Here is a 13446-nt window from a genome sequence, read left to right on the forward strand (position 1 = left end):
TACCTTCATAAGATACACTGCAAGCAAGCATCATATCTCTATGTAGCTTATTAGTGTAATTACTAAAATATTTGATTTTTTTAAAAATTGAGAAATTCAAACACTGCCAATTATGCGAACTTGCATTTTAATTTGAAAACCAAATAGTGGCTGTGACTTATCGAGCCCCAGCCGTGTGCCATCAGTGCTGGGCCACGGCATCGCCTGGCCACCTGGCTGCCAGACTGGTAACATCAGTGTCCGCACTTCACAGTTAGGGACACTGAGGCTTAGAAAACGTAGTGCCCCTTTCGTTCTGTTTCCTTTGCAGCTGGCAATGAAGTGCTCTTCTTTGGTCCTAACAGATCGCTCTAGCACGTGAATGACAGGTCCTACTAAATGCAGTGGTTTACCATTGACAGTGGATCTGAACTTTTTTTTTAAACCTAGATATCGATGGTCAATGATTTTACTGAATGTTTACAATATATTTTATTACCATTGTTGAAATAATGTAAGCAACAACAATTGCTATTTTTAAATGGCATTGCTGTCATTTAAATAAAAGAAAGGCTATAGACAAGCTGTCATTAAATCTTGTAATTTTTTTTCTCTTGGTAAAGGCTTCTTGGATTTAAATTAGATATTTTCCCAAATGTATTACTTTTAGACCATCCAGGTTTGTGTTTTGAGATTGTGTGAATAAATTGCACTCCAGTATTCTAAACTGTACTAAGCAAAGGAAGATTGTACCTCCTAAAAGTGTATTAGAGTATTCTGGGCACAAAAGTAGTAATCTCAAAATGTGGACATTTACTACCGAATAGCATATTCAAGAGGAGGATAAATATGCTATACATATGCCTTTAAACCAATTTGGAGGTTTAAAAATATTTTAATTTCCGTTTATGTAATTCCTAAGTCAGGTTAATAATTGAAAGTAGAAAATTAACTGACCTGAAAATTTTTTGAAATAATTTCTCTTTTTTTTAAAGGTGTGAATAACAATGATGAGTTATTTGAGAGGTAAATATATTAAGAATTAATCTACAATTTTACTTAAAGTTGGGCATATACATTATGGAAATTGCGTTGTTCATATGTATGTGAACGTCTACACTACATTCTTTTTTTTTTGTGGATTAAAGGAATATAATTAATTCCCGTTGGGAATGGGATGTTTTAAAACATCTGAGACTGTCACACCCCTGACTGTGTTAGCGCAGGCAGTAAGGATACCATGAGCTGCACTGGCTACGTTTTCCTTTACTGTAGATGCATTAAGTTTCAGCAGGCAGGACAGGAGAACTTGTCTCCTGGGCCTCATGTTGCTTTTGTAAGAGCACATATTGATCAGTTAGTGATGATCAGGCTTTTCCACTGAGGATTACAGGATTAAAGAATACAAGGAACAAGTATTTACATGTTTATCATTTTTGTGTTCATTTATGCTCTCACAGGGCGTAGTTTTGCATGTTCTCATTGCTGTAATAAGTTGTAGATACTGACCTACTTTTCTTAAATTGCATTTGCAAATGCAGCGTTTCAGCAGATCCACTCCAGATGACGGGGCTGACTGACATTGCAGACATTATTGATGACCTTATCACCAAAGATGGAGTTTCCAGCAAAGAGCTGGGATTAACAGAACAACAAGCCAGGAGCATCTCTAGGTAACCACTGATTTTTCTGAATAATTAATTCTTAACCATTTAAAATGTTTATGGTTCAAGAATATTCAAAATTAGCATTATTTTAATGAGACAAATTCAAAGCTCACAATAGGTCTTTTTCTTTTTTTTTTTTTTTTAAGAATGCACCACACACATCACATTTATTTTTTTTAAGCAAATAACAAAGACCCATTTTACCAGCTTTACTTTTTAAACCTAAGCTTAACATTACACATTTAAACAATTGTCAAAACTTACTAAGTTGCCAGCATTCATGCACAACTAGAAAACATCCTCAATTTATACTAAACCAGAAATGCATTACCATTGATGCATTAGTACCTTTCACTACTCAACACTGAAAGACTGAAACTACTCTGGGAGGCGCGGCCTGGCAATGTGAGCTTCACAGCAGGCCACCACTGCTTGGCTCCCGCTTAAACACAATGGAAAGCAGGTCCGTGCTGGTGTTAGTGTATGAAGTCACGGCCGCCCTGGATCACATTTAATAAAAAGCAAAGTGCATACAGAGATTTACAACAATTGCAAAGACCAAAAAGAAAAGGTCCTATCATGTGGTCCAACAATAACTCAACAGTCTGACAAGCAGGCTCTTTTGAGCTGTGTATAAATACTTTATTAGGTCTTTTTCTTTATCATGAACACATTTTGTGATGTTTCTGTATCGCTCCTCCCCTCCTCAGAACACTGGTTAATTTCACTTACAGGGTACATCTGCGTCATATGCATTTTCCCAAACCCTCAGCACTCTGAGCACAACACACATTGAATCCTATTTCTCCTGGTTAGCCCATCTGCAAGCAGTAGGGGGAGGGGAGGTCAGCAAAGGGCTTTAAACTAAAAATGGGAGCCGATCAGAGGTCTGACTTAGTAGTCTAGACATGAGATGGCTTAGAATGGGAAGTGCAGGGCCCCAGGCGTGAGTAAACCTGGCGACTGTGAGGAGGAAGTGAGAATGGTTCTCTCCTTGGATGACAGAGTTGATGATTTCTGTGGTGTTGGGTATAAGGTGCCAGGAGAACATTCAGTTGGTAATGTTCATTGGTACTTAGTTTTAGGTCCTCAGAGAAGCAGATGCCAAAATGAGATTTAGATGATTAGAGATTTATTTGGAGGAACCCCTGTGAGGGACTGTGGGAGGTGGAGAAAGCGGTCAGACTTCAGTGCTGGTGTGGCTCCGACGCCGGGTAAAGGGTCCCCAGGATCAGCCTAGGTGCAGTGACTCACCGGGAGGACTCAGAATTCAACTAGGCACGTGCACAACTCTATGTATTGCAGCAAAAGGATAATAAGCCAAATCGGCAAAGGGAATAGGTACGTGGAGAAATTCCATGGGAAACTAGGCACAAGCTTCCAGAACCCTCTCGGTGGAGCCGTACAGGACACAATTCCTCCAGCGATAGCTTGTGACAAGTATGCACTGCTGTGTCCCGGGGAGGCCACAGGTTTTACTGGGGAGGGGAGGAGTGATATGTAAATATCAGAAAATGTTTCATGATAAAGAAAAAAAATCTATTATAAGCTTTGAATTTGTTTCGGTAAAATATGGCTAATTTTGAATATTCGTGAACCATAAACATTTTGGCATCTGCTCTGGGAGGACCTAAAGCTAAGTACCGATGAACATTGCCAACGGGATGTTCTCCTGCACCTATACCTAAAACTGTCTTCATTGTCTGTCTCGCTAAGGAAATCTGCATGCCGAGCCCAGACTCCCAGGAGGACAGCATGCATTCATGTAAAACATCGTTTATATCCGTGACCCGCCTTCCTAGGGTGGTGCCCTCTTTGCACCCTAGGTGACGAGTTTGCCCCTAATCCCCACCTTAACACCACCCGTTTCCTTGTGCTCACAGTACTACTTGAGTCAGTTCTTACCTCTGAGAAGCAGAAGTCAAGGTGGGATTAGCTGTCCTCAAGGTTTACTGGGAGAAATGCCTGTGAGGGGGAAAAACCGGAAGTTGGGAGAGGCATAGGACCACAGTACAGTGCTGACCCCTCCTGTGGCTTGGAGGGAAGGAAGAGAGGGTAACCCCCAGGAGGCTGGATCCAGAGGGCAGCAGTTTAGAAGCTGCTCCTGTAGTAAAGTTTTGGAAATGTTTGAGATCATCCATCCAGAAACAGATTACAGATTAAGATGTCCAAAGCAGCACCTTGAAAGACATTAGTACTGAAGTGCTGAGCACAGAAGAAGGGGCCAATGTAAGGTGCTGCATAGAGTTTTGGGTTAGAAAGGACCAGGCAAGAGAGAGTTCAAAGCAGAAAGGAAAAGCCAAGTTATAGAGAAGTCCAGTGGGATGAAGACTGGAGAGGCCGCTGGTGACCTTCCCAAAGTCATTTCCAGGGATTTCAGAGGACAGGTTAGAGCAAGTTGACCAGGGATTATAATTGTACTAGAGGCCCGATGCACAAAGATTCATGCAAGAATGGGCCTTCCTTCCCCTGGCTGCCGGCACCGCCTTCACTCCAGCCTGAGCTGTTTCTGCCTTCCCACACTGTCCGGAGGCCGAGAGCAGCTGGGGTGGTGCAGAATGCCTGCATCATTGCTGTGGCGACGACACAGACGTCCCACCCTGCCCCTCTGCGCCTGCATATGCAAATTAACCCGCCATATTTGTTGGGTTAATTTGCATACACACTCCTGATTGGCTGGTGGGCATTGTGAAGGTACGGTCAATTTGCATATTACTCTTTTATTAGTATAGCTGCCACTTTTTGAGATGGGACAGAATCTTAACAAATAAACAGTATGTAGTTGTGATACTGCTTATCTCCATCACAAATTTAAAGTCAAGCAGTACTCTGCCTGTTACATTCCTTAGGATTCAGCAATCTTCCAGTAGCCGATCTGGAAGAACTGCCAAGGAGAGGAGAGAGATTCAAGTCTGGATGAGAAGAAAGCGGAGAGAGAGGATGGCGGAGTACTTACACCAGCTGGCGGAGAGGAGGGGGCAGGAGCACGACCCCTTCTGCCCCAGGAGCAATGTGGTGAGTCTGCAGGGTCAGGGACAAGGGGACATCACAGGATGCCTGTGGTTTTTTTCCTGGCAAAATTTAAGAAAAGGATGAACAAAATTTAAATGCATTTTTAATTTGACAAAAAAGTCAGCATTTTACTTAAGTTAGGAAATTACCTTAACAAAGGGTAGCAGAGTATTGCACAACCATCTTACATTGAATTATCTTAAATACTTTTTCTCCTGCAGGCTAACTGTGGCTCTAGCATTTTATACAAATGAGGAGCTTGAGTGATTGGGTGACGGTCGGAGTAGTTCCCGTATTTTCCCCGAGAGTCTGTTGCAGCTGAATACCTGTGTGTGTGGGAGAGCCATTTAGAGCCTGTTTTTATCCGTACCTTCCCTATAGAACATTTTAAAAACTATGGTCCAGTCATGTACCAACAGAACAATGTCCCTCAGGCTGTCATTCTGTTCCCTGAGCTCTGCTGTGGCGTTCCCGGGCTGGGTCAGAGGGGCTTCTTCTAAAGGTGACACAGCAGTGTTCTCCCAGTCAGCACAGTGCCGGGAAAGCCCCAGTCAGATCCATCTCGATTACAGTTTATCTTTCACTTTCTAACATGAAGTAAGTACCTCCTTCTTTCTAGAACCATTCCATAAGTGAATTTTCCAGATAAGATTGTCACATTTAAGCACCAAATGGTGCAAAAGTAGGTGAACTAGTATTTAAAGTGTTTACTTGGCAGTGTAAAGGTAGTTGACTTACCTGTGTCTGCAGAGCATGCTGATGTCGATGTAACATTTTGTCAGTAGCTCTGGAAACATAGTGATGACCTTCAGGGCTGCTGAGGTACATGACCAGAATCTTAAAGGGCACATGGGTATGTGTGTGTTTCCTCCACCCCATGGGGTGGGGGGATCTGATATCACCCTCCCTGCCAGCCAAACAAATACCCAGGAGGGTTAGAGTTGTGTCCAAAATATAATAAATGGACTCTGAGGGCATCGGGACTGTTGGGTTTATAAACTTTGTGACATGTCCTTCAAGATCTCAGACCTTATTTCTTTATTTGTAGCTTCTATTTGGGTAAAGGTATGGGAATAGTGAGGGGTTAATGTAATTAAAAACGTCATAATTTGTTACTGACTACTTCTATATAGGATCTTGAGAAAGTGAATTCACTTCTGTGTGCACCTATTTATACATAAAATTTGTGTGAAAAGAAAACCTCATCAGCAACATAACTTAATGTTCTGTAATAAGATGTATATAGCGACGTTTGCTAGTTTGCCTCTTGGTGCCTACGTTTTGAAGAGTTTACAGTCATAATGAATTCACTGCAATAAGTTTCTGGTGAACATTTTGAAACATCAAAATGATGGTTTCAGAAGTTTGGCTCATTTCTGCTTTATCAACCAAGCTATTGGTGAGATTAATCACGAGATTGAGTACAAAGTAGAGGTGTCTCGGTCCTTAATAGGTTCTTATTTTCCCTTTTAAATGCAGCTGATAAGGATCTCTTTTCCAGAAAACATAATAATTTAGCTACTAAAATAGACTTTGCATTCCACTCATTAAATTGGATTAATTTAATTACACGATGCTTTAACATTTTCATGTTTTGTGCTGGGGTCAGAAGCTTCATCAAATATGACAGTATTTTGCACTGTTTCCTAAATGATAAAATTATGTTTTAACCTCCTGTTAAAATTTATTAGTGGAATTTTCATGTTTTCCATGAATCATAATGGTTTAATTATTTGTACTGTACAGTAATGAGCTAACTGGATATTTCTTGTACAGTTTTACATGACTTCAAGGGAAATCAGGCTGAGACAAAAGATGAAGCATGAAAAGGACAGGTGAGTGGTAGCACCCTCGCTGGATAGCTCACCTGAGGCATAGAAAATGCCTAAGGAATTCTGGTTTCTACAGTAGTCCCTTTTTTGTCAATTGTGGGATGGACTGCAATAGACTCCACTAGCCTACTTAGGAATTTGTTTTCAAATATTATTTCTTCCATTCACTTTCTATGAGTTTTGTTTCTGGATTCCCCTCCCTCTCCCAATTCAGATATGTGGATGCATTTTCAAACTACCTCTAAGGCCATTAGCTATAGGCACCTTTAATAATACCGTACAATGGTCTTCAGACATACGAACTTCGATATTATATTTGAAGTGCATTTGAAAAGCATTGCAAAAAACACATGCTAGGTGGTCTTCAAACACTGTGTTCCTTCTAGTAATATGAACTGAAAGTGACTTACTAAATGTTGTTTAATTCTTTCTCTAAAGATTGCTACTCTGTGACCACTACAGTCGTCGCATTTCACAAGCATACAGTCTGATGAACGAACTGCTGTCTGAATCGGTACATCTACCGGCACAGAAGCCATCGCCTAGCAAGCCCCGGACTGCTCACACTGCCAGGCTGCAGAGCTCCCTTTCTCCAAGAAGGTAAGCTAAGGTTTGTCATTTGGCAAGATAATGTCAAGCGTGCTAAGAAATGAAGCGCTTTTGTGACCCAGGTTCACTGTATTTGCATCTACCCTGCTCAGAATTATGATAAAGTGAAGAGAAAAATGGCTCCTAATTATGATTTCTTTATAAGTGCATACAGTTACCAAGGAAGAAGTGCATACAATTACCAAGGCATTAAATCTCTAAGACACAACAAAGCATGTCACCTTATCTAATGCAGTTTTGATGTCCGTTCAATCCTTTCTTCTTTCCTGTCATTTTTGTTAATATTTCCTCCTGTAACTTGTCTCCTAACTACTCTCCACTGGGCTCCACTCTTGCAGAAACAGTCCCACCGGCTTGCCACGCCTCCCTCTGCCACCTTCTCCTGCCTGTCCCGTTGTTGCTGATTCACTTGTAGATAGTATTACATATTTCTTCCTACGTTAATGACCTGCAGTAGGTTTGGATATGAGTTCGTTAGGCAGGAATTAAACAGAGAATGCTAAAGAAAAGTACCCAAGTATAGGGCAGTACATACACAATTTGAAATAGATGGAGAACAAAAATAGTTTCTTTGAAAAATATGCATGAAGTTTGAGATATCAAGAATAACTTGTTGAGAGTTATTACATACTAAATATGTCACTGAGGTACAGAAGAAGTGAGTGTATTCATCTGAGGTAGAATCTGGGCTTTTTGAAATTCAGTTTTATCACTGATATGAGATTCTAGGAATATAATAATAATAATAATATAATTTCTACTTTAGAGAGACCCGATATGGTCACAACTTTCCAATAAATCGACCTGGAAAAGTCAGATATATATCCAAACCAAGTTATATCCCAAAAGGGAAATCTTTCGGGCAACCTCAGAGCTCACCTTGTCCACATGGTAAGACAGAGCTTTTTTATCTTGTATAATTTGGGCCTATTGCTTCTTGTCTCCAAAGTTACATTTTAATTAGTAACAGCTGTAAGTCTTAGTGAAAAGCAATTCTCATTTCAGCAGAATGCAAAATATTGTACTGGGAAATAAGAAAACCCTAGGAATCTTTTAAAACAAATGACCTTTTTGTAATAAATAGCATTTGAACAGTCAGTAAATTAGATATGATTGACTTGGGAATCTGATTCTTCTGTGTTTGGCTAAAGAACTTGATTTTCCCAAATCAAGTTCTGCAGGGATGTAAAGTACAGCATAGGGAATATAGTCAATAATATTGTAATAACTATGTATGGTGTCAGGTGGATATTAGGCCTATTGGGGGGGATTACTTCATAAATTATACAAATGATCTGAAACTAATATAATATAAATTTGAATATATTATAAAGTAATATAAATTTGAAACTAATATAAAATTGAATGTCAACTGTAATTAACAAAAAACATTCTGGTAGATTTTAAGATTTCAGGTTGGATATAAAACAGAAGAGGAATATTAAGAGGCTCATGTTTTTACCCTTTGAACATCCTTTCCCACATTTAAAGATGTTATTTATTGCTTGCCTAGTGGTCAGTTCATGTCATAGCAAGCGGATGAGTGGCCTTAGCATATCATTAGCATATTACATCATTAGCATTTAGTTTTTGCCATAGTTGAGTTTTGATTACTAAAGTAAAACATACTTATAGCTAACGGGTAGTATAAATGTGTATAGCTTACTTGGTGCCCTCAGATGTCATTTAAAACATACCTCCTAGAGTTATTGAGGATGATAAGTAAAACATTTTGCATAACAAACATTAAATAGTTGCTATTAATTCTGGAATTTAAGAAACCATAGTTAGTCATTCTCTTGATACAGCTTACCTTGGCATCTGTTGGGAGTTCACAGCTCGTAGACTTAGTGCCTGACCTCAGGCTGCGAGATGTCCCAGGACAGGTGCCTTTGGAAAGCACCACGGCTGTGCTGTAAGGAAACCACGACTCAGAGTCTGCCTTCCTTCACCTGCACTTTTGCTCGGCTTTCTTGGTTCAAATAAAATCCACCCCTCAGAGGCTTCTGCCCTCGAAGGTCTTACAGTAGGATACGTGAATAATCACACACACGCACCAGGGTGAAGACGCTTGCCTGTCTTTGCAGGAACTGTCACTTTTACCCAGAAAAAAGCTGGTGGAGCCAGAGGGGCACGGAGAAAGGCTGTGCACTCGCCAGTCACCTTCCGAAAAGGTAAGAGGTTCCTGAAGTTGACCTTAAATCTTTAAAAACTGTAAATCACTTTTAGAAATTTCAAATAGAGGTTTCAGAATGAAAAGTGGGGCTTATTGGTTCAGAGAAGAGACTGTGGAGTTAACTTGGAATCCTAGGTCATCACTTACTCTTTAGCCCAGGGCAGTTCCAGTACATTTGTGTGAACTTCCATTTTCTCACCTGCAAAATGCGGATTATAACACTACGAGTGTATGCGAGGGGCTCACCACAGTGCTCAGCGTGACAAGTGCTCAGCAAGGTGCTAGGGTCCCATAGTCATGGAACGCAGGCCCAATTCTGCTCCATCTTTGGATACTTGCTCAAGTTAGCTGTGCTCAACGAGAGAGAGGGAAATTATGATCTTAACTAGAGACCTGGTGCATGAATTCGTGCAACAGTGGGGTCCCTCAGCCTGGGCTGTGGGATGGGGCCGAAACCGGCTCTCCGACATCTCCCAAGGGGTCCCGGATTGAGAGAGGACACAGGCCAGGCCGAGGGACCCCACCAGTGCACAATTAGGGCTGGAGAGGGACCACTGGAGGGCTCCAGGGCGTGTCTGGCCCTTCTCGCTCAGTCCCAATAGGCTAGACCCCAGCAGCAAGCTAACTTACCAACCTGAGTGTCTGCCCCCTGGTGGTCAGTTCATGTCATAGCAAGCGGATAAGTGGCCTTAGCATATCATTAGCATATTACACTTTGATTGGTTGAAAGGCCAGACACTTAGCATATTAGGCTTTTATTACATAGGAATTCCTAATGTCTCCTTATCTAGCCCAGCAGTCGCCAACCTTTCAGACCTCATGGACCACCAGTGGTCTGTGGACCATCAGTTGGCGACCGCTGCTCCAAAGGTTTCCTTAAACCAGCAGTTGGCAACCTTTTGGACCTCATGGACCACCAGTTGGTGACCGCTGCTCTAGCTCACCCTCACCCCATGTTCCTCTTCACAGTTCTATAAAAACCTGGTAGACAGTCAGGAGACCAGGGAAATGCACCTAAGTTCAAGGGATTGAGTGTAGATAAAGCATTTAGCCCACAGTAAATTCAAAATGGGTGCTGTTATTATTGCTTTGGGGGTCTTATTTCTTGGAGGTATCCTTGCCTTTAAATGTATGAGGTTGGTAAAACTGTAAAAGGCCAAACTTCACTCTTGTTACCTCTTCTCCTCTTTGGGAAGTCACATGCGTCCTTGTCAGGCATGATGGGAAGTAAACAGGTCCCATGCCATGCCATGGGTGTCCCTTAGGTCATCTTGGCGAGGGGCAGACGCGCTGTAACACTGGCTGTGGAACATAAGTGTGTTAGGGGCAAGCTCCACCAGGCCTTGTGCAGAGAGCTCTGTGGGTGGATGGGTTTGCTCCCCGGCCTCTGGCACTGGCTGGGGGGAGTTTCTTTTCTACAAGTACTTATGTTCAGTAGGGGGCAGAGGGCCACTCTGTGGTCACTGCACTTACCCTGACGCCTGTGCCAAAGGCAGACTGTAGGCATGAAGCCTGGGTGAAGATGCCTAACATCACTCCCAGGGAGTATCCACAAGTCCTCCCTGAGAGGCACCTCCTCCACAGCTCTGTTCTGTGGCCCCTCCTCCCTGTACTCTCTCATCTTAGAGGTTACTGTTACTTTTAAAATCGAGACAGGTGGCCAGAATTCAAGTTCCTTCTCCCCAGGGACAGGAATTGTTAGAACTCTAAAGCGAACTACATCCAAACCTTGTGGTTCAAATTGTAGGTAAAATGTGACTGCCGTGGATTTGATGATAAAAGTCACAATAAATGAACTAGTCCCAATGTATGCTTTGTTCTTTCCCCTTGTCAGGCTCTGCTGCTCCCTGTCTACACCATTCAAAACAGCAGGGGAGTGCTGGGCTTGGCCCTCACACCGAGCAGGTGTGTGCAGAGGATGAGAGAGAGGAGACTGTGGTGAGTCCCTGGCTGGTGCCCTCAGACATCCGCAGGATTCTTCACGGAAGTCACAGTTCCCTTCTACAAGTAAGCATCGGGCTGGAGCTCAGGTTGCCTAGTGCTTCCTCTCTGTACGGCAGGATTTTGCTGTGTTTTCTTTTTGGGGGGTGGGGACGGTGGGTAGGTGGGGTGGGTATTTTTCTGTGGGATGTAGAGATACAGTAGGTCCTTGGGTTACATTGGAGATCTGTTCCTACTGCGTGACGTAACACGATTTTTGCTGTAAGCCGGAACCCGCCTACATAAGCACATACGTCACTCACATGGAGCACATACACAGCAGTAATGAAGTGAAACAGTAAAAAAAATTTAAAAGATAACAATTCCTGACCTTTACTTGTGGTAAATAAATAATAAAAAACATAAAGCAGCCGAAACCGGTTTAGCTCAGTGATAGAGCGTCAGCCTGCGGACTGAAAGGTCCCAGGTTCGATTCCGGTCAAGGGCATGTACCTTGGTTTCGGGCACATCCCCAGTGGGAGGTGTGCAGGAGGCAGCTGATCGATGTTTCTCATTGATGTTTCTAGCTCTCTATCCCTCTCCCTTCCTCTCTATAAAAAAATCAATAAAATACAAAAAAAACAAACATAAAGCACATATGTACATATGTCAAAATGACCAAACTTTTTTTTTTTATAAACAAACTGGTGGCCTGGTGCATGAAATTCGTGCACATTAAAAGGGAATTAATTAGAGGAAATATTTTAATATTGCTATTTGACCTTTCTCTATAATAAAAGTGTCAGAGATGAAATTAGTAAAATGTATATGAAAATCTTCCTCCAGTCAGAGTCTGGGGCGTGCTGCGGGACCCAGAGTCAAGTCCCCGCTCACCCGCACTGCTAAAATCGCGTGAGACCCAGACCCGGCCGGCCCCACCCCCATCAAGCCCTACTGGGTCGGGGGGTGCAGCCTCAGGTCCCTGCTGATTGCTCGTTATGGGAATCCCACCTCCGCTATGGGTGCAGCCATCTTGTGATGGTGTGATGGTTAATTTGCATATTACCTCTATTATATAGGATGGGAGATGGCGATGTGATCACGAAATGACATATGTCGAGTCCAATGTAATCCAAGGACTATCTTATAGAAGGATTGTGAGGACAGTGTGGAGTGGTGATTCAAAACAACTAATGCCATTTATCTTTTAGAATTTTCCTTGACTTTGTATTTTCTTTTTAACTCAAAGATCACCAAAATGTAAGAACAGATAATTTACTAAGGTATAAACACCCATTCTGTCCTGGCCAGTCCATCGCCAGCCCAGACATGCAGGGCAGCCACAGCCCCCTCTCCCACCACATTTCCCTCTCCATCTGGTGGATGAGCAACTCTAGACCTTGGTTCACATTCTGTGTATTTTTCTCAGGCTAGGACTACCACTTACTATCTTTCTCAATTTGATAGGACTTGTCACCAACTGAAGAAGAGCCAGCGTCCCCTACTGGGGAGGGTGGCATGGACAGTGCCTCTGAGAGCACTGGCAGCATCCTCAGCAAGCTCGACTGGAATGCGATCGAAGACATGGTTGCCAGCGTGGAAGACAGGAGCCTGTCTGTCCACTGGGCCCTGGATCTGTGAGGCCTGCATGTATTCTGTGTCCAGGGCCAGCAGCACAGTGGTGTGGGCTTAAGGAAGGGAAGCAATACCGAGAGGGATGTGAATTTACCACCTGCAGCCATAGATTACCTGGGCAAGCCATTTCAAGAGGGAAAATAAACATTTCTCAATAATTTTGCTTTCCTGGGAAAGGGTTCTTTAATTATAGATGTATTATATGTTTTTGCATTTGACTTATATTTGGGCATTATTTTTTAAATGATAAAAAAATAAAACGCACCTTTCAAGCTGAGTTCGCATAATATTTAAGCTCCTTTACTATCCGAGTTTGAGAAAAAAAAAATTATATGGGTAAAGGTAGGGAAAAGAAAGGAGGAGAAAATCACAATCTTACTGGAGACACTCAAAATGAACTCCATTGTAAAACATCCTAAAATTCAGCTGGTAGGGCAGGGCCTGGCCTGGGCGTGAAAGGAACTAACTGCTGCTGCCAATCCTGAACTGAAGAAAACGTCCCTATACGTCTGGCCTCTGCCTGCAGCCGAGAGCCTTGGAGGCAGAAGCAGAGTTGGATGCTTTGGGCGGGAAAGAAAGGGAATATGACTCCTGACTCTGGGAGGACCCTGTTAAT

General features: G+C 42.5%; 1 protein-coding gene across 1 annotated transcript in view; it reads left to right on the forward strand.

Annotated features, from left to right (window-relative positions):
• The window catches only part of CPLANE1 (ciliogenesis and planar polarity effector complex subunit 1), a 68111-nt gene extending 55004 nt beyond the window's left edge, over positions 1–13107 (forward strand). The window contains exons 44-52 of the mRNA XM_054715318.1: positions 975–1005; positions 1521–1652; positions 4496–4661; positions 6435–6493; positions 6929–7090; positions 7866–7990; positions 9187–9273; positions 11110–11282; positions 12663–13107. Coding sequence (XP_054571293.1) covers positions 975–1005; positions 1521–1652; positions 4496–4661; positions 6435–6493; positions 6929–7090; positions 7866–7990; positions 9187–9273; positions 11110–11282; positions 12663–12836 — 1109 coding nt within the window. The 3' untranslated portion in view covers positions 12837–13107. The remainder of the gene's footprint in view (positions 1–974; positions 1006–1520; positions 1653–4495; positions 4662–6434; positions 6494–6928; positions 7091–7865; positions 7991–9186; positions 9274–11109; positions 11283–12662) is intronic.
• The last annotated feature ends 339 nt before the right edge of the window (positions 13108–13446 follow it).

The sequence above is a fragment of the Eptesicus fuscus genome, chromosome 4, assembly GCF_027574615.1.
Source record: "Eptesicus fuscus isolate TK198812 chromosome 4, DD_ASM_mEF_20220401, whole genome shotgun sequence".
Taxonomy (NCBI): Eukaryota; Metazoa; Chordata; class Mammalia; order Chiroptera; family Vespertilionidae; genus Eptesicus; species Eptesicus fuscus.